At 38.8% G+C, this 22087-nt stretch overlaps 1 protein-coding gene across 1 annotated transcript; it reads left to right on the top strand.

Moving 5' to 3' along the window:
* Positions 1-425: 425 nt before the first annotated feature.
* LOC122450226 (tripartite motif-containing protein 34-like) lies at positions 426-21624 on the top strand. Its single transcript, XM_043482450.1, has 8 exons — positions 426-601; positions 6006-6486; positions 7053-7148; positions 7711-7941; positions 17807-17829; positions 19221-19321; positions 19599-19625; positions 19843-21624. Exons 2-8 carry the CDS (start codon positions 6067-6069, stop codon positions 20430-20432), a joined length of 1488 nt encoding a protein of 495 aa, XP_043338385.1. The 5' UTR covers positions 426-601; positions 6006-6066; the 3' UTR covers positions 20433-21624.
* The last annotated feature ends 463 nt before the right edge of the window (positions 21625-22087 follow it).

Raw genomic sequence — 22087 nt, 5'->3', positions numbered from 1 at the left:
TTCACTGGGGAAAAGGGGGTACTTCCTCCTCCTGACAGCTCCTTAATATGGAACAAGACATGGTGAGTGTCTGAAATTGCATTGGGATCGGGATGGGGAATACATGTAACTCCATGGCTGATTCATGTCAATGTATGACAAAACCCACTGAAATGTTGTGAAGTAATTAGCCTCCAACTAATAAAGAAAAAAAAAAAATTAAAAAAAGAAAAAAAATGAAGAGACTTGAGAACAGCTTCTAGGAGGAGCTGAGAAAAGAATAAAATGTACTCACTGACCCACCAGGCTCAGGAATAAAAGCCTTGTTTCCTCACAGTGTCCTAGGTGGACGCCTCTTACTGGTCTATAGTTTCTCTCCTCCTTTCTCGCCCATGCTCCACCCTCTAGAATTTAGCTTTCATTTTCACTTATCATCTATTAGAGATCTTAGTGGAGGTCAGGCGCTTGTGTGATGAGTGAATCCTGAGCACATCTGCCCATTGCCAGTCTTCACTTCTTTCCAAGGAATCACAACTTCCGCATTAGGATGTGAGGGTTGCTGAGTGGTTTGTGGAGGGAAGAGTTTGAGAGGCACACAGAAGAAAAAACGAAATCTGCTTGGGTGAGTTTCACTTGTTGTCTGGAAGCTATTCTAAAAGAGGAAATGACCCAGCCTGCAGGCTTCCTAGTTACAGTGCTCACTGAAGATCAGTCTGTGGGAGGCCTTACAATAGGGATGTTGGAAGAAGAAAAAGGCTTTGTTTGTTCCTCGAAGGGACTGTATTTCTCTAGCCTGAATCTACCCATATCACCTTCCTATTTTGTAAGTTTGAATCGCACATGCAGAGAACAGCCAGAATCTTTGATTTTTCAGAGGTAGAAAGACCTTCCCTCAAAAACAGGTCAAAGGCCAAGGTGGTTTTCCAGTTCTGATGTTTTAATTTCTAACTGTAAAAATGCAATATTTCTGCATGGCTGTGTAGAAAATTTCTTCATCACTTTGGTCAGCCTGTGCTCAGGAGTCTGACGGTGTGCCAGCTGGTTGGCCCTGCAGTCTGTTATGTATTCATTCATCCAAACACAGGGAACTGCTGCAGTTCCTTACATCACTAACCTGCTCCTCCTCCTCCTTGAGGAGGATCTGCCACCCATAACTAGCTCAGCTGAGAGACCAGTGGCAAGAGGAGCACGTGGCAATAATTTCCAGAAGTGGCATCAGGAAATATCCAACTTTTAGTGACAATGACATCTAACTTTTAATATTAAAAAGTTGATTAATGCACTTGATTGGTGTTAATGATATTAAAAAGATGTCTGAGAAGTATCATAAGACCATGAGGAAAATAAGTTAGAGAAGTCTCTGTCGTTCCTTCCCTCCTCCTTCTTATAGAAGTTCCATCTTAATCCCCATTTCCCAGGCATGGAACACAAGTCAAGTCTCATCTCACCATGACTTCTCAGCTTATGACCAAATCTTATTTCTCCCACATTGACTTTGGGAATTATCATCTCTACTACATATTACTTGTCGCTCTCTCAGCTATAGTCAGTGCTAAACTCTTGTCTTCTGAGCTAACACAGTTCACCTCTGTCAGGCCAAAAACTACAGAATTTTAGAATTGATTTTTTAGTTTACTGTTTCAGGTTTTATTTTGCTAGTATCACAATGAGCTTATGTTGTATAATAATAGATGACTGCCTGGGAAATAAAACAAAGCAAAATTTCATTTGCCAAGTCTACTTAGGAAAAGTGACCCCTTTCCATATAACATCCATAATTTGTGGCTTTATCCCACTTAGAGAAACAGTTTTACTGGAATCACAAAAGAAGAAAGCTCTATATATAAATTTACTTATAGAACCTTTGCATAATTATTTTCTTTTTATGTCCTTTTTGCTTATCCATAGCTGTTTCTTCTGAGGTATTTTAACTCTGTGCTAAGATGTGAGAAAAGCAACATGTAAGATTCAGTCACCTGACACCATGGCTGTCAAGTGGCCTAAAGTTTTATCAGGCAAATGCCATCATGTTCCTACATCTGTCTCTCTGAATGCATTGGAGCCCTGGGGTCATTGCTTAGGGAGAAGTCGGGGGGTGGGTTCAGCCTTCATGGATAGAGACTAGTTCCTTCCATGTCAGTTGTGCTGCATCAACTTTGATGTATTAGCTCTTTGGAACCCTGAAGGGAATATAGATTCTGCAGTCTCATGGCTGAATGTTTGCTCTGTATCTCCTGTCTCTACACGCTCTTGGTGCATCTCAAAATTGGTTGGATCTTGAATAGAAGAGAAATAGTTGGAGGCTCTATTACCATTTGGAACCCAGCTTGAGTCATCAATTGATATAATGTCCACCTCTGACCTTGTTCTTTATCAGAGCCTGATTGGATCATAGTCTGCAGCCATGGGCAAACTGCATATAGCTTCTGAGCTATTTGGGTATCTATATCTTTAACTGGATAGCATTTCTGCTTCACTTTCAGCCTCATTCTTTATTTGGTTTCCTTCATGTAGGATGAACATGGCACAAATGGAATTTCAATAGGTCTCAATTTATCTCTAGCTTTTATGAGTTCTACATTCCTTGGGCAGAGCAAAGGGAAACTTATTAGCTGTTTCATACTGGAGCTCTTTCTTTTACCATCAAACTTTGGCAACCATCAAGATATGGAATATCATCTGAGATGTTCCCTTTCCTCATCTATTGTTTCATAGCCCCATTTACTTGAAGTCCCGACAAAACTTCTGAGACTAGACCATGGCCAGAGGGCCATAGTGATTCTAGATTGAAGAGTGAGCATCACTGTGTTACCACTTTGTGATGCCCCCTCTGACTGACCACCAGCAGTGGTTTCCAGTGTGGATCACAAATCCCACCTACACAATCTCACAAAACATAAGCCACTGAAAGTTTGCTGTTATGAGCCGAGAACGAAGCAGGATTCTTGGACTCCGAAGGAGAGAAATTCAGTCCGGGGCCAGTGATGTGGCTTGATTGTTCAGAGCTTTGTGTATAATAAAGTTTTATTGAAATATGAAAGAGAGAAAGCTTCTGACATAGACATCAGAAGGGGACAGAAAGAATGCCCCCTTGCTAGTCTTAGAGGGAGTTATATAACTATTAGAAGCTGATAATTAGAGAAAGGAAATGCCTCAAAACTGAGAGAGTTTCACCAGAGCTCTCACCCACAACTTGCATTGTGAGCTAGCATTGACACAACGTGAGTCATCCTTGGCCATAAAACTAATGACATGAATCTTGAAGAAAGGCAGATTTCCAAGCAAATGCATAGTTCATTCAGTCAGTTCAGTTCAGTTGCTCAGTCGTGTCTGACTCTTTGCAACCCCATGGACTGCAGCACGCCAGGCTTCCCTGTCCATCACCAACTCCCAGAGCTTGCTCAAACTCATGTCCATTGAGTTGGTGATGCCATCCAACCATTTCATCCCCTTCTTCTCCCGCCTTCAATCTTTCCCAGCATCAGGGTCTTTTCCAATGAACATAGATTATTAACATAGCTTAAGAAAGACATTTACATGAGAAAAATGCATTGGTTAGCTCAAGGTTTGAGATAAGGTTAAGTTCAGAGGGAACCAGGTATCACCATGACAGCACAGGATTAGAAGAGAAAAGAAAAACAACAACAACAACAACAAAGCCTGCCATTGAAGTTTTATTTCCTCCTGCTGCTTGAGGACCTCTGGCCTCCCTATCAAGGCTATTAACACTCTCACCACCAGGGGCGCTAAGCTTAGCTGGAGGTATCAGGACAGGAGACACAACACTGGGCCTAAGCGCCTCAGGTGAGCTCTCAGAGATGATCATTACGGGAGGTGCAGTATCCCCATCATCTCAACTTTGTAAGGAACCACATAGATGGATGTGTGTGAACCCACCACAGGTGAGATAAGCCCAGTGAATTGATTACCTTGTAAAAAGACCACGAGCACCAGTTTTCAGGTAACTAAAAGAGACATATTTGATGATGAGAGTCACAATCTCCTTGTGAAAAATGAGGTATATTCTAACCAACTGTGTTTGTTTAAGAACTATATAATGCCTTCCGAGTCCCAAATGCAGTTTATATCAGACTAATTGTGTTATCCATAATGTGTTCTTGAAAGGCTGCAGAACTTCTACTCAGTTGTAATCCAATAGGTTTCCCAGAAAACAACACACACACACACACACACACACACACACACACACACTCTCTCTCTCTCTCTCACAGAGACTTAGGAGAATTGTAGCCAGTATTATCTTTATAGCAAGAAAGAGCCCAGCCCTGATGTTAACCATGTTAATACATATCTAATCTAAAACAGCATCCTGCCTCTTTATCGCTCACTCTCACATGCTGCCCTGCATTCCCCTCATCACACTGTTCTCAAACTATCATCATCTCTCGCCTGAGCAGCTGCATCTTACCTGATCTTCCCCATTCTGCCCTGGGTCCATCCAAGTCCTCACAGCCCAAGGGCCCACCTGGTCATGCCCCTAATCTTCTCTGACAGGAAAACATTGATAACTTCTCCTGACTCTTGGAGGTGGGTCTGCAAATGTTACAGATGCTAGGAAGTGTCATGATTAATGTCACTGCAGCCTCTTGTGATACCAGGGGCCTGGCACTTCTCTGCGCTCCTGTCAAACTGGCCTTTTGAAACCTATATAAGAGGCTGTGTCTTCAAGGAACAGGTCGTTTCCTACACCTAAAATGCTTATACTCTCTTTCCTTCCATGTTTCCTTCATCTTCTTTGAGTTTAGCCCTTGTGCTTTCAAGTTGGAATTCTTGGATAACCCTTTTTTTCATCCCTATATTTGATCTCTGATAAACATATATGTCTCTGTAGTGGTATCTTTATATCCGATCTTCTGTATCTATAAGACTGAATTTTTATTTACTACTACTTTCCAGGTGAATATCAAGTTTACAGTGGTCTAAATCACCTTTTTGAACTCATCTTACTGTGTATGGATATTAATCCAGTTGCCAGCACATAATTCTTCATTAACAATAATATTTTGAGATTTTTCTTCTCAAGGCTGACATTCATTTCATCTATGTTTATATGTTTTTATATATCTGACTTATGAGTCTATTTATACTAACTCCCTCCTCACCATCATACAGATACTTCTTTTAGACTCCTATCAATAGGAATATGTCTGGGCCAAAGAGAAATCAATATGTACACACTCAAGACTTTGTAGAACTATCCAGCTGGTTTGAATTTCTTCATTTCCACACACCCCCTCACATTGCTCTGAATATTAATTGGGTCCATGAAGTAACTTCTGTTTGTCTCAGATTAACTCAGTGGGGTAGGAGACAGGCCTCTGAAGGGGTGCTGTCAATATATTAGGTTCAACCCATTCAGTGTATTAAAGATGCATGATCTTTGTAAGTCACTGGCTCTATTTACTCATCTGATGAAGGATTTGCTCTTATCATATGTATAAACACATTGTAATATACTATGTCATGATAATATGGGAGGTCATTGCAAATGTCCAACAGTTAATGGCAGTGGTTACACATAAATACTTTAGTTAGAGCAGTTCTTTGTGATGAGAGAACATCAGGAAAGGGTTTACCAAAGCATTAGAGAGAGTCATATCGATATCAGGGGAAGTATTTCATACTTAGAGAAGAGTGGATATAAAATCCCAAAGACATTAAGTGATTTCAGCCTTTTGATACTGAAGATGCTTCTTGGGCATGGAAAAGAAAAACCAGGATGGATGGTGGGTCATACAAGTATCTTAGTAAAAAAAGCTTCAGGTCATATAATTTGTTAAGTAACATTAAATAATAAGAATCATTAAATTTACTGAGTTGATAGTAAAGCGTTAAATTATGAAATGTCCTTTTGACTTGGTAACCAAGTTCCTTTCCTTGTTTCTCTGTTTTCTTTTCTGTCCTTCAATAATTTGATCTTGGCCTGTACTTGATTTATAAGCAATTAGTACCATGTTTTTCTACCTTTCTTACTCTGTTCCCTTTTATCCTTCCCAATCCTGTAGCAATCTGTGAGCAAGAGAACCCACAGAAGTCAGGACAGGTAGGAGAAGGTGAGCAGGTGCTATGGCTTCAGAAAAATTGGTGAATCTACAGGAGGAGGTGACCTGCCCCATTTGCCTGGAGCTTCTAACAGAACCCCTGACCCTTGACTGTGGCCACAGTTTCTGCCAAATCTGCCTCACTGCAAACAGCAAGGAGTCCGTGGCTGGCCAAGAGGAGGAGAGAAAGTGCCCTGTGTGCAGAATCAGTTATGAATCTGGGAAACTGCGGCCTAATTGGCACCTGGCCAACATAGTGCAGAGGGTCAGGGAGGTCAAACTGAGCCTGGAGGATCAAGAGAAACATCTCTGTGTGCACCATGGAGAGAAACTCCTGCTCTTCTGTGAGGAGGATGGGAAAGTCATTTGCTGGCTTTGTGAGCGGTCCCAGAAGCACCGTGGTCACTCTACATTTCTCATAGAGGAGGTTGCCCAGGATTACCAGGTAAGAGACCACAATGGAGAGAAAACAGGGCAGAAAATTGTAGTTGATAAGAAATGTCTGCTTTACATTGGACTTTAATTACCTACTCACCATGAACCTGGGGTCTGTGATTTTTTTTCTTCCTATGCTCACCTTCTGATGTCTGAAGGACATAAATGTGCATTTTGACAATTACAAAGTAATAACCCTATACACAGACCCTTAGCCTTGTGCTAATACGTGGAGATTGGTGCCCAAGAGAAGCTTTCCTTACCTCTTTGAACAGGAGAAGTAACCAAGACACCAGGTAGATTGAAATGTAAGCTATTTCCTTGTTGCAGGATCAGGTTTCTTCTTAAACAACCAGTCTTCTCTAGGTGAGAGGGTGGTGACTTCCATCTCTTCAGTCTTATAGAACACATTCGCCACCTCAGGTCTTCTTCCAAGTCATAGAGTCTAATTGCTGTTCTCAGTTTCTGTGAAGCATATTCTCTTTGGAAATCAGGCTCATTTCTCCTCCATTTATCCTCTATAGTGATGCTGAGAAAGTCCATAGCTTGACTCTGATGTGATTCTTTTCTCAACAGAAGAAACTCCAGGCAGCTCTGAAGAGGCTGAAGCAGGAGCAGCAGGAAGCTAAGGCATTGGAATCTGACTTCAGAGAAGAGATTGCTGCCTGGAAGGTAGGAGGAGACACTTCCTGAAGTAGTTAGACAGATATCTGGGCAGGACCTTAGGTTGATCACAAGGAGCTACCTTCCTATCTGTTCCCAGACAGTTAAGTCATTTGACTAGTCCTTTTCTTCACCATTTCCCTGATAAGGGTGGGTGCTGAAAAGTGAACATAGAGCAAAAGAACACAGATATTGGAAGGGAGGTATTCTTTTAGAGGGATTCTCTAGTGGGGATGACTAGGGAATTTCGTGTTCCATTCTTGACATATTCATTAGCCTTTGACTTTTCTGACAAAGACATCTGACAATGGCTCATGGCTCTGTCCTCAATGTTCACCTTTTTGACAGAGGTTGGTTGGTGGGGGTCAGAAGCAATGCAGGGAGGCAAGAGAATTCTGAATAAATGTGTGAAGGCTGAGCCACACCCATGGAATCCTTTTGGCTCTTGGTTGTCCTCAACAATGCAGACTTGGAGGCATTATTTTGAAATGTGATAGAGAGGAAAAAAAAGAAAATAGCAAAGTCAGCTTCTCCAAAAATTGTTTTCTTCCTCTCTCTCTCGTTACTGAAGAATCAAACACAACATGAGAGACAAAATGTCGAGGCAGAGTTTAAAAAACTGAGAGCAATCCTGGACAGTGAGGAGAGGAAGGAACTACAGAAGCTGAAGGCTGAGCAGACAGCTATTCTGTGTACCATGGCAAACTCTGAGAATGAGCTGGTCCAGCAGAGCCAGTTGGTGAGAAGTCTCATCTCAGATATAGAGCACCGTTTGCAGGGGTCAACAGTGCAAATGCTGCAGGTAAGACTTGGGAAGAAGCCCTAGCATCTGAGACATGAGGAAAATGAAGGCAAGGTTTCCATCACTTCAAGTTGCTGGGCTCTTTCTGGTGCTGTCACTGCCCCCGCACCCTTCACTCCTTGTAACCATAAGTTTGTTCTCTAAGTCTGTAATGAGTCTGCTTCTGTTTTGTAAATAAGTTCATTTGTATCATTTTGAAGAGATTCTGCATGTAAATGATAGCCTATAATATACACTATATTGTATGTCTGACTTCATTCAGTATGACAATCTCTAGTTCCATCCATGTTGCTGCAAATGGCATTGTTTCATTCTTTTTAATGGCTAATATTCCATTGTACATATGTATCACCTGTTCTTTATTCATTCCTCGATTGATGGACATTTAAGTTGTTTCCATGTCTTGACTATTGTAAATAGCACTGCAAAGAACACTGGGGTATGTATCCTTTCAGATCATGTTTTTCTCCAGACATATCCCTAGGAGTGGCCTTGCAGGATCACATGGTAGCTCTATTTTCAGTTTCTTAAGGAATCTCTATTGGCCTCACTCATTTACGTTCCCATCAACTGTGTAGAAGGGTTCCCTTCTCTCCACTCAGTCTCCAACATTTATTGTTTGTGGGTTTTTAGATACTGGCCTTTCTAACTGGTGTGAGGTGATTTGTGTTTCTCTAACAATTTTGATTTGCATTTCTCTCATAATTAGTGATGTTGAACATCTTTTCGAATACCTCTTGGCTATCTATATGTCTTCTTTGGAGAAATGTCTATTTAGGTCTTCTGCCTGTTTTTTGATTTGGTTATTTATCTTGATGATATAAACTTCCCTGGTGGCTCAGACGGTAAAGCGTCTGCCTACAATGCGGGAGACTTGGCTTTGATCCCTGGGTTGGGAAGATCCTCTGGAGAAGAAAATGGCAACCCACTCCAGTACTCTTGCCTGGAAAATCCCATGGATGGAGGAGCGTGGTAGGCTATAGTCCATGGGGTCACATGATATTAAGCTACATGAACTCTTTGTAAATTTGGAGACAAATCCCTTATAATTCACATCATTTACAAATATTTTCTTCTAATCTGTGGCTTGTCTTTTCATTTTATTTAAAAGTTTTGAATTTGATTATGTTCCATTTATTTATTTTTGTTTTTATTTCCAGTACTCTGGGAGATAGATCCAAAAAACATGTTGCTGTGATTTTTGCCAGAGAGTGTTCTGCCGATGTTTTCCTCTAAGTGTTTTATAGTGTTTCATCTCATATGTACATCCTTAATACATTTTGAGTTTATTTTTGTGTGTGGTGTTAAGAAGTGTTTTAATTTCATTTTTACATGTAGTTGTCCAGTTTCCCCAGTTTGGTGGTTTCCCTTCCTCTGCAATTTTTTGGAACAGCTTCAGAAGAATTGTTGATAGCTTTTCCCCATGATAGAATTCACATGTGAGCACACCTGGTCCCGGACTTTCACGCTTTGGATTTTTTTCAGTCACAGTTTCAATACTTGTGACCGGTCTGCTCATCTTTTCTATTTCTTTCTGGTTAAGTCTTGTGAGATACCTTTCTAAGAATTCGTCCATTTCTTTGAGGTGGTCCATTTTATTGGCATATAGCTCCCTGTAGTAACCTCTTATGATTCTTTGTATTTCTGTGGTATTAGTCTGGCTAAAGGTTTATCAATTTTATTTATCTTTTCAAAGAACCAGCTTTTAGTTTTATTGATCTTTGCTATTGTTTTCTTTGCCTCGACTTCATTTATTTCTGCTCTGACCTTTACGATTTCTTTCTTTCTACTAACTTTAGGTTTTGTTTGTTCTTTTCCTAGTTCCTTTAAGCATAAGGCTAGGTTGTACATTTGAGAATTTTCTTGTTTCCTGATGTACGATTGCATTGCTATAAACTTCTTTCTTAGAACTTCTTTTGCTGAATCCTGTAGGTTTTGGATCATTATTGTGCTTTTATTTTCATTAGTCTCTGGGTACTGTTTTATTTCCTCTTTGATTTCTTCAGTGGTCCCATTGGTTGTTTAGTAGCATATTGCTTAACCTCCACATATTTTTGTTTTTTGCGTTTTTTTTCCCTTATAGTTTATTTCTAGTCTCATAGCATTGTGGTTGGAAAAGATGCTTGATATGATTTCAATTTTCTTGAATTTATTGAGGCTCACTTTGTGGCACAATATGTGATCAATCCTGAAGAATGTTTCATGTGCACTTGAGAAGAATGTGTATTTTGCTGTTTAGATGGAATGCTCTATAAATATCAATTAAGTCCATTGGCCTAATGTGTGATTTAAAACCTGTGTTTCCTTGTTGATTTTCTGCCTGAATGATCTGTCCATTGATGAAAGAGGGGTGTTAACGTCCCCTGCTATTATTGTGATAACTGTCAGTTTCTCCCTTGTTGGCTATTAGTATTTGCCTTATATATTGAGGTGTTCCTATGTTGGGTGAATGTATTTTTAAAATTGTAATATAAACTTCTTGAATTGATCCCTTGATCATTATGTAGTGTCTTCCTTTATCTCTTATAACAATATTTATTTTAACATCTATTTGTCTAACATGAGTATTACTACTACAACTTTTTTTTTTCAATTTCCATTTCCATGGAATACATTTTTCCATAAACTGAGAGGTTCCAGATGTAGTAGCTGGGTTTAGAAAAGGCAGAGGAACCAGAAATCAAATTGCCAACATTCACTGGATTATAGAGAAAAAGACAGAATTCCAGAAAAACATTTACTTCTGCTTCATTGACTGTGCTAAAGCCTTTGGCTCTGTGGATCACAACAAACTTTGAAAAAATCTTAATGATATGGAATACCAGACTACCTTACCTGCCTCCTAAGAAACCTGTATGCAAGTCAAGAAGTTATAGTTAGTACTAGACATGTAAAAACAAACTGGTTCAAAAATGGGAACGGAGTACATCAAGGCTGTATATTGTCACCCTGCTTATTCAACTTACAAGCAGAGTACATCATGCAAAATGTTGGGCTGTATCACTCACAAGCTAGAATCAAGATTGCTGAGAGAAATATCAACAACCTCAGATATGCAGATGATACCACTCTAAAGCAGAAAGTGAAGAGTAACTAAAGATCCTCTTGATGAAGGTGAAAGAGTAGAGTGAAAAAGTTGGCTTGAAACTCAACATTGAAAAAACTAAGATCATCACATCCAGCTCATCATCACTTCCTGGCAAATAAAAGGGGAAAAACAGAAGCAGTAACAGATTTCATTTTAATGGGCTCCAAAATCATTGTGACTGAAGTCATGAAATTAAAAGACACTTATTCCTTGGAAGGAAAGCTATGACAAACTTAGGCAGTGTATTAAAAAGCAGAGACATCACTTTGCCAATAAAGGTCCTTAGGGTCAAAGGTATGGTTTTTCCAGTAGTCATGTACAGATGTGAGAGCTTGACCATAAAGAAGACTGAGTGCTGAGGAATTGATGCTTTTGAATTGTGGTGCTGGAGAAGACTCTTGAGAGTCCCCTGGACTGCAAGGAGATCAAACCAGTCAGTCATATAGGAAATCAGCCCTGAATATTCATTGGAAGGACTGATGTTGAAGCTGAAGCCCCAGTATTTTGGCCACCTGATGCAAAGAGCCAACTCAATGGGAAAGACCCTGATGCTGGGAAAGATTGAAGGCAAAGTGAGAAGGGGAGTCACAGAGGATGAGATGGTTAGGTAACATCACTGACTTGGTGGACATGAATTTGAGCAAACTCTGGGAAATTGTGGAGGACAGAGGAGCTTGGCACACTGCAGTCCATGGGGTCCCAAAAAGTTGTACATCATTTAGCAACTGAATATCAACAACAATCTTTTTCCATCTCCTCACTTTCAGTCTGTATGTATCCCTAGATCTAAAGTGAGTTTCTTGTAGACAGCATATATATGGGTCTTGTTTTATATACATTCAGCCAGGTTATGCCTTTTGGTTGGAGAGTTTAATCTGTTTACATTTAAGGTAATTATTGATATGCAAGTTCCTATTGCCATTTTCTTAATTGGTTTTGTTCTTTTAGGTCTTTTTTCTTCCCTTCCTCTCTTATTCACTTCTCCTGTGGCTTGATGAACACTTTAGCATTGTGTTTGGCTTGCTTTTTCTTTTTTGTGTATATATCTTAGTTTTTGGTGTTTGCTGTTCTTGAGACGTTTTCATACAGCAGTATAAATATTTACAAGACTTTTCAGATTGCTGGTCTCTTTGCTGCCTAGACAAGTTCCTTTAGCATTTGTTTGAAAGCTGGTATGGTGATGCTCTTAGCTTCTGCTTTTCTGTGAAGCTCTTTACATTTCTGGCAAGAGTATATGCTGGGTAGAGTGTTTTTGGTTGTAAGTCCTTTAAATATATTGTGCTATTTCCTACTAGCTTGCAGAGTTTCTGTTGAAAAATCAGCTGATAGCATTATGGGAATCACCTCATATGTTATTTGTCATTTTTCTATTGTTGCTTTTAATATTTTTTCTTGCTCTTAATTTTTGTTACTTTGATTACTATGTGCCTCAGCATATTCCTCCTTGTGTTTATCCTGCCTGGAACTCTCTTTGCTTCCTGGACTTCAGTGACAGTTTCCTTTCCCATATTAGGGAACTTTTCAGCAATTATCTCTTCAAATATTTTCTCAAATCCTTTCTTTCTCTCTTCTCTGTCTGGGACCCTTAAAATGCAAACATTTGTGCATTTAATGTTGTCCCAAAGGTTTCTTAGACACTCATTGTTTTTTGTTGTTGCTGTTTTTCTTTATCCTGTTCTGCAGCAGTGATTTCCACCACCCTGTCTTCCAGGTTGCTTATTCATTCTTCTGCCTCAGCTATTCTGCTATTGATTCCTTCTATTATAGCTTTCATTTCAGATAGTGTATTGTTCACCCTTGTTTGTTTTTTAGTTCTTCTAGGTCTTTGCTGAACATTTCTTGCATCTTCTTGATCCTTGCCTCCATTCTTTTTCCAAGATCCTGGATCATCCTCGCTATCATTATTCCGAATTCTTTTTCTGGAGCTTGCCTATCTCCATGTCACTTAGCTCTTTTCTGGGGTTTTATCTTGTTCCTTCATCTGGGCCATGTTCTTCTGTTTTATTTATTTATTTATTTATTTTTCTAACTTTCTCTGATTGTTGTTTCCATTCTATAAGCTGATGGATTGCAGTTCTTGCTTTTGCTGTCTGTCTTCTGGTGGATGAAGTTATCTAAGTGCTTTGTGCAAGCTTCCTTATAGGAGAGACTGGTGGTGGGTGGAACTGAGTCTTATCCCTCTTGTGGACAGGGCCAGGGATAATGGTGGCCCCAGGAGAGCTCACTCCAATGAGTGCCGGTGTCTTTGCCACAATGAAAAGCCATCCCATGCTTCTGCAGGAGGCCTAGCAAGTAGATCTCACCCAATCTCTTATGGGGTCACTGCTGGGGTCTAGCCTTGGCAGGATCCAGGGGGTACCCTCAGGATGAATGGCGTCGGCGAGAGAGAGAGAAGACACGTGAGACCAGCCTTGATAGGGCCAAGTCTGAGAGGGAGAGAGAGAGAAAGAGAGAGAGAGTGACCAGACAGGGGTGTTTGTAGCAGAGTCTGGCAGGGTCTGGCAGGGTTTGGCAGGATCTGGCAGGGTCTGGCAATGCTTTATTTTTTACTATAGCTTTTATACCCTGTTAGTACATTTCTAAGGGGAAGATAGTTTAACATTACATCAGCTTGGTCTTCATGAAACCAGGGTGTTTTCTGCATACTTCTTTGCTTATGAGGGTCTTGTACATTATCTTCTGGCCTAGGGGCCTATTAACATTTTATGCAAGTCAAGTGAATGTAAACCTATTTTCTGTTTCTGTGGTGACATTAACTAAAAGGTAGCAGTCTCATAGAGTAGAAGTATAACCTTGTTAACACAAAAATTAATCCTTCTGCAGAAGTTGTCAGTTGCGCCTATCTAAGAAGTTTACCCCACAATGACTCTGCAACTTTGGTGAGGCAGCTTCTACCTAGCACTCCTGGCTGACAATTAACAACCATCTCATTGTTACCACACTAGGGCTAAGCTCTTATTTTTTTAGATCTTTAACTATATTGACAATGGTTTCCATAACACAACCTTAGCACATTAAAAGCAAAAACACAGCAAGCAAACATCAACCCAATAACCACCTTAAGAATAATTTTTCTTATGTTTTCTAATAGGACTCCTTCACCCCTCAAAAAGGCTCTATGTCTATTAGGGCTTTTATATAATCAGGTTCTTTATGCTGTTTTATGATTAGGGTATTATAAGCAGTCATGCATATTAGTACCAGGGGCATAGAAACATTTGCCCAACAAACTAAAATACCAGCAAAGGAGTTTAAATTAAAACACTCCTTTCACCCTGGATAATCTCATAAAATACCACCACCCGAGAAGCTTATTGATTAAAGTTCTAAATTGATTCTTATTTGGAAAGAGATCAGGGAAGGCCTTCTGCCTGTGTCACAAAAATTAGGGAGTAGTCTATTGAAGCAAGCATCAGAAAGACAGATATCATCTTTAAGGTGAGCGCAGGGGGCAGGTATTCGAAATCCCTGAAAACCTGATCCACCTTGCCTGTCAGGTTTTCTCCTCATGACCTTGTCATGGGTGGGATCTCGTGAGCTGGCCTTTTCGAAACCCCTAAAACCTGATCCGCCTTGCCTGTCAGGGCAGGTTTTCTCCCTCATGGCCTTGTCATGGGTGGGATCTCGTGTGCCAACTCCCGGCAGGTCACTGCTTTCCTTCCTTTAGTCCTGGTGCATACAAGACTTTGTGCGTACACTCCAAGAGTGGAATTTGTTTCCCTCAGTCCTGTGGAATTTCTGTGATAAGGTTCCTTTGGCTTTCAAAGTCAGGTTCTCTGGTGACTTCTCCATTGCTGGACCCCAAGGCTGGGAAACCTGACTTGGGTTCAGAATTTTCACTTGTGTAGGATAACTTCTGTAATATATTTTTTTTTTCCAGTTTGTGGTTCGCCCACCTGTCGTGTATCAGATTTGATTTCATTGCAATAGTACTCCTCCTCCCATCTCACTGTGTTTTCTCTTTTGTCTTTGAATGTAGAGTATCTTTTTTGGCAGGTTCCAGCATTTTTTTGTCAATGGCTGTTCAGTAGTTGTGATTTTGGTGGTCTCTCAAGGATGGGGTAAGTACACATCCTTCTACTCCACCATCTTGAGACCAATCCCCTAGTAATAGTTTCTTAGGTCCATATATTGTTTTCTTTATTTGTATGTGTGTATATATTTGTGCACATGTGTGCATGGGGAGCTGCTGATTTAATTTACTATTCCTTTCTTAATTTCTTGAAGTGAAAATTTAGACCACTGATTTGAGACAAGCTTTTTTGATACAGTGTTTAATGGCAAAGTGCATTTAATTAACTAATTGTATTTCATACATTTTGATTGTTTTATTTTTGTTTTCATTCAGTTTGATTTGTTCTCAAATTTCCTTTTCATTTTTTTTAAAATTTTCTTTTTAAAATTTTGATTCTTTGTTAAACCTAGGGTATTTTAAAGTGTGTTGTAAATGAGAAAATGCTTGGTGATTTCTGAGTTTCACTTCTGAGGATTTCAAATTTAATCTTGTCAAAATCAAAGAACACACATCTTTATTATTGTAAATGTTTATGCTTATTGTTACTTTTTATGGACTAAAATATTGTATATCTAGAAAAATTTTTATTATGAATTTTAAAAGATTATGTGTTTCTTATTTATTGGGTAAAATGGGCTATAGACATCAGTTAGGTCTAGTTGGTTGGTAGCATTGTCCATGTCTTCTGTAAATTTGAATGTTTCCATATAAGCTGTTGTCTCATTAGTGACAGTGAGTTATTAACATCTGCAACTGTTATTATTGAATTGTATGTTTTTCAATAAACAATTATTGAATTGTTTTTTCAAAGCAAAAATTTTGTTTTTGCTTTGAGTATTTTGAAGCTCTGCTGTTAGGCACATACACATTTATAATTGTTGTATATTTTTGATGAACTGAACCTTTTATAATTATAAAATTGCCCTCATGTCTTTTCATAATATATATCTTAAAGTATATTTTGTTTAATATTAGCATAAATATTTGACCTTTTTTTTAATTACTGCTTGCATGGTATATATTTTTCTTTTTACATTTGCCCTTTTTGTACCTTGACTATGTCTCATGCAAGTAGCAATAGGTGAATTTTGCTTTTTATACAGGTCAACAATCTCTGATTTCAATTGCTGCATTAATACATGAAATTTAAAGCAATTACTAATACGCTTATATTTAAATTTGCTCTTTTGCCATTTGCTTTCTATTACTATGTGGATATTGTAAGTTTCATTCTTTTCTTTCTCTTTAGCTAGTTTGTTTTGTGTTAAACAGATATTTCTAGTATAAAATTTTAGGTCTGATTGTATTTTTTTAGTTTTTGTCCTAATGGTTGGTGTAATATATATGTTTCCTGCCTTATATAATCTACTTCAGACTGATACTAACCTAGTTTCAGTAAAACTAGAAACTGTTTCATTACCTTCCAGCAACAACACAAAAATATTTGCTCTTTAATGTGGGTAACTAATCCTATGCAGTTACCTGTATTCAGTTGCCTGAATGCCTGTAGGCATTCAAGCATTGTTATAACTGGGAGAAGAAACTCTCTTTTCTTCTGGAGTTTATATCAGGAGGTTTATGTTTCCTTCATAAGCTGGGAAAAGGAGTCATTAGGGGTTGAATAAACAGAATTAAAGAAAGATTCTGACCAGATTCTGAGAATAATGTTTGAGCTTCAGAATTAAACTATTATTAAAGTTGCAACTGCCACCCTAATTCCTTATTCTTTCTCTACTTATTCTAGTTTTATTTGATTTCTTTGTCATATACACAAAAGAGGTCTAATACAAAGAGTTTTTTTTTTTTTTTGAAACTCAGCTATTCTAGTATTTGGTGACATGGAATTAAATCTTTAGTAAAAGAGATCAAATAAAGTGACAGATACCTGTTCAAACAAATAAAACAGTAAACGTGATGATTAAGACAATTAGATAGCTGAAAACTGTTAAGGGCCTGGACTGAACAGACTCAGCAGAGACTAAAGTGCAGATAAACGCAGTAGTACTTGGACGGTAAGTGTATATTGGGAGCATTATGAAAATGGGCTGCAAGAGAGGAGACAATTTAGTTGGTGAATAATAAGTTACATATTAGACATCCTACATTATTGATTCCTGTGACTTATTTACTACTGAATAAATTAATATAAGAGACAAAGTTGAGTGAAAAAGAAAGAGTTGGAAATCAACTGCACATATACGGATGCTGACTTTAGGGAATAGAAGAGATCACTAAAAGACAGATTATAAAATGAGAAAAGAGTAAAATTTTTCAGGTTTTTCCTGAAAAGCTTATATTGGTATATATGTTTGCTTGTACTCTCAACAAAAGCCATTTACATAGCTTGAGGAATATTAAGATTATGATTTCGTTTCTGATTCTCCAAAGCTTGGTTTAATGCTTGGTGTACTATAGTGTCACTTCACAGTCCAGTTGAATAAATGAAAGAACAATGAATTATTCAAATCACCTCATGGGGAACCAGAATTACAGGTCTCTGGTTTTTTCCATAAATATGCCTCATCTCCGGATACTAGAAGACTCATACTTCCACAAGGGTTGAAGCTTTTTTACATTTTTGGAAACTTGACAACATCGCATGAATATCCTGGAATTATGGGCCTCATTCTTGTCTTTGCTTTTTGGCTCTCACATTGAGAGCATTTCTATTCCCAAAATCAGGGGTTGATGGGGATGTGATTAAGCTTTGTAAGTGGGGGAACCTATTGCTTCTTGACTCACGTTTTCTCTTTTCTCACTAGGATGTAAATGACATCTTGAAAAGGTATGTGTGACAGACCAGAGATGGTCCATTTATGCTGTGAAAATAAAATAAAAACCTAGAGTAGCTGGTGACCAGTTAGAATAAAACAATGTTCAGGGCTGAAAAAATGGGGTGTAGATTTACCTTAAATTTCTATTCACAAATCATGGCTAGATTGTTCTATAAATACTGAGAGTGAAACAGATTCTACAGTAGGGAATTTTGCTTGTGGAAAGTTGCAGAGTTAGGGTGAATAGTAATATTAGGACAAGGAGTTGCACTGTCAGACTCCACAAATATTTCATTCACACTATGTCACTATGCAACTCAGGTTCCCATATTTAGTTGTGCTTATCATGGGAAGTTTGAGTCTTCTTTATCTGCCAAGTACCCAGAATTGGAAACAACTTGTTTATATTTGAGTTTCTTCCCTCGGTATTTTAGAACAGGTCCTTGTACATCTTTCTGTTTAGATTTCCAAAAGCACATGTGGGCCTTAAGCTAGAATTGAAAGTCAGCATCTTTGTGTCTGAATTTGCACACCTACACAATAGCCTCAAGCTGTTTACAAACACATGAAAATCAGGTCATTATTAGTTTAGTATTCATAATGGCTTTTTCTTCAAGGGTATTTGTCTCTGGAGAACCTGAAATCTCAGCATATTCTCCTTATTAAGAAACAGCCTTTGAAGATCTGGGGATTCTAGGCAGTGTTCTCATACTTGATTTGTCTAGAACACCCAGGAGCCAGATCCTGTTACCTCAACTTTCTGACATTTTCTTGGGAATACATATCTATGCAGTGGCTTTTCCACAAACTGATTTTTTTGAGATACCAAATATTTATATTGTTAAATTCATTATTTCATACAATTTCCTGTGTGTGTGCATGCTAAGTCCCTTCAGTCGTGTCCAATTCTTTGCGACCCCATGAGCCCACCAGGCTCCTCTGTCCATGGAATTCTCCAGGCAAGAATACTGGAATGGGTTGCCATGTGAGGGCATGCCATGAGAGAGCAAGACTCCAGGGAGTCTTCCTGACCCAGAGATCAGACCCATGTCTCTTATGTCTCCTGCATTGGCAGGTGGGTTCTTTACCACTATTGCCACCTGGGAATCCCATAATTTCATATGATTTCTAGGAAAGAGAGAGGGAGAGGTTGATTTCATTATAGAAGAAAGAGACTGTCCTTCTGAGAGGTAAAGACCATTCCAAGTCACACAGAGGGTAACTGGCAAGATGGACATGAGCACATTTCTTCTGTCTCCAAGGTCAGGCATCCACTCTCTACCTCCCCAAGGTCTGCAGGGAAGACAGTTCAAGTGCATCAATGGGGTGAAATTTTTGAAAGTCTGTGGTTTTAGAGGGATAGATAGTGAGAGATGTGGACATCAATTTTTGTCATCCCTAGGAGTAAGACTTTGACTCTGGAGAAGCCAAAACCAGTTCCCAAAGAACAGAGAAGTGTGTTTCGAGCTCCTGATCTGAGAGACATACTGCGAGTGTTTAATGGTGAGGAGTGCTACCCAAGTGGGTGTCTTTGGGTTCTTGCGATGGAGGGAAAATGGAGAGGAGGCTCCCGTTTCTCAGTGTGGATAAAGACAGAAAAACCCAGATACTATGTGCTTATGATGTGGTCATTTTATGGTGAGTGACAAGAGATGTGGTTTTACCCTATCTTTTACCAGTTCACTACCTCACCATAGCCCTTCCCCTAATTTGAAAGAAAATAGATTATAGGACTGAATCTTTTGCTTATACTTAATATTGTGGATTTTTAATATTTCAGAGCTGAGACATGTGCAACGCTACTGGGGTAAGGAGACATCATAGTGTCATCACACCACCCTTTCTCGTTATCTTTTAGAATTTTTCATTGTCCAGTAGGCCTCATGTTTTAAGGCCCCGTGTTTTCCCTCTCAATCCATACAAATGTATTGTCTTTCCACTAAAGTTATTCTAAATATAGTTTTCAAAATGTCTGAAATAAAACTACATCATGGCCCTCACATAACCCTCTAATTTTTCAACAGTTCACGTGACCCTGAGTCATACAACAGGTAATCGAAATATTGCCATTTCTGCTGATCGAAGACAAGTGACGTATGTGTTCAAAGGCCAAGGACAAAATCCATGTTGGAAAGAAGTTTATGAAGACTATGGTGTCCTGGGGTCCCCAGTTATCACATCAGGGAGACATTACTGGGAGGTAGACGTGTCAAAAAAACGTGCCTGGATCCTGGGGGTATATGGTGAAAAACACGCTGAATATAACACAAAGTTACCGCCTAAAGCTGATGGAAATCATCAAAATGTTTACCCAAGATACCAACCTAAAAATGGCTACTGGGTCATAGGGTTAAATCCTGATTCTGTATATAATGCTTTTGATGAGTCTGCCTCCTCAGATCCCGTGATCCTAACCCTCTCCCTGAGTGTTCCTCCTCGTCAGATTGGGGTTTTCCTAGACTACGGTGCTGGCACTCTCTTATTTCTCAATGTCACAAACCATGGGTTTCTCATCTATAAATTCTCTTCATGTTCCTTCTCTCAAAAAACATTTCCATATTTCAATCCTTTAACCTGTAAAGTCCCCATGAATCTGTGCTCACCAAGCTCTTGAACCTTCTCACATCCACCTCTCTATAGTGCCTCTTACTATGCGTGCATCTAACACATCTGAGCTTATCTGCACCATTCTTACCTTTTTTCCTCACTACCTCCCCTTTTTTCCATTCAAATGTCCTTCGTTCATCAATAGGGTTTACAGGTTGCATTATGTCATATTTTCCACAATATCATGTTTGCAGTAGAAGAACATCTGAATTTACCATTTTTCATCCACCAAGGGAAAATGACTGATGCCCAATAAAAACGAGTAGTATCAAGGCAGCACTTTTGACAAATTTTCACAATCTCATTTCCTCTGCCACTGACTGAGATGATGAAGAAAAGCTACTCAATAACTGTTGCATATTATTGAGGACCTATTGTAGGAGTCATTTATAAACAGATGCATCTTAAGCAGTGTCACTGTTTAACTATCATGTTTCTTATTCATCAAGAAATTAATTAGACAATATCATAGATCATATGTAGTAAGAGTGTAAGTTTTGTGTCCAGAGTATCTGACTTCAACTCCTTGCTCTTCATATTATTAGCAGTGTAACCTAGAATAACATCCCTAAAATCTATCTTTATTTTCTTAATCTTATTTAAAAAGCTGCATCCTACATAAGATCATTGTCAGAAGATAAATGCTATCACATAGAGAGCATCTAAGTGTCTCAACTTAATAATAAACACTTTATCTATTAATTAATGAAAAATATAACTTTTGTCTCAGTGTCTCATTCAACAGATTTGTGTCTTCAGGGACACAAGGGTTCCTTCTACTAATATCTAAATTTTCATATCCTAGGTACCTCTTTGTTGCTGTTAAGACTACTCCAGCTTTTCTGTCATAGAAAATCATGTACATATGTGTGTGTGATCACAGTTAAAATTTTATTATGATTTTGGTGTTGCTACATTCAGGCTCTATAAAGTAAACTAAATTATCTGGAATCCAGTTCCTCACTTATAAAAAGATTATACAGAATTTACATAATTACTATTGTGAATATGAAATCATAAAATCTTTGTAATAAGTTCTGTAACTCCTAGGACAGAAGTGGTAGTACAATGTGTCATGTATTCATTCTGATTCCCTCTCACTGTGACTGAAATAAATCATTTTCAGAATACATATTGCTTTATTTTCAACATTATTACTCTTCCAGTTTTAAGAAATACAATAAATTAATTAAAGAATGACATTTTCTTTAAATTTTGCCTAACTGTAAAATGTTTCTGTGTAGCTGCTTTATTTTATTTTTTTAAAAAGTTCTGCACTAATCCTTTTTCATTGAAATTGGATTTCAATTTGGGCTCTACTTCCCCAGCTTTGCTTCCCTGGTTGCTCAGCTGGTAAAGAATCTGCCTGCAATGCAGGAGACCTGGGTTTCATCCCTGGGTTGGGAAGATCCCCTGGAGAAGGGAAAGGCTACCCACCCAAGTATTCTGGCCTAGAGGATTCCATGGACTGTATAGTCCATGGGGTCACAGAGTTGGACACAACTGAGCAGCTTTCACTTTCACTTTACCCAGCTTTACAAAGCTATCATTCATTGTGATACATTAAGACTCAGAAGTATAATTGTGGAATTTCTTAACAATGGTGTAGGTAGGTGTTTTGTGTGCCCTGGTCAACTTTAGTTTTGCAGTGAGACTAAGTTG

This window comes from Cervus canadensis, chromosome 11 (assembly GCF_019320065.1).
Source record: "Cervus canadensis isolate Bull #8, Minnesota chromosome 11, ASM1932006v1, whole genome shotgun sequence".
Classification (NCBI taxonomy): Eukaryota; Metazoa; Chordata; class Mammalia; order Artiodactyla; family Cervidae; genus Cervus; species Cervus canadensis.
This window is presented reverse-complemented; position numbering and strand designations above follow the sequence as displayed.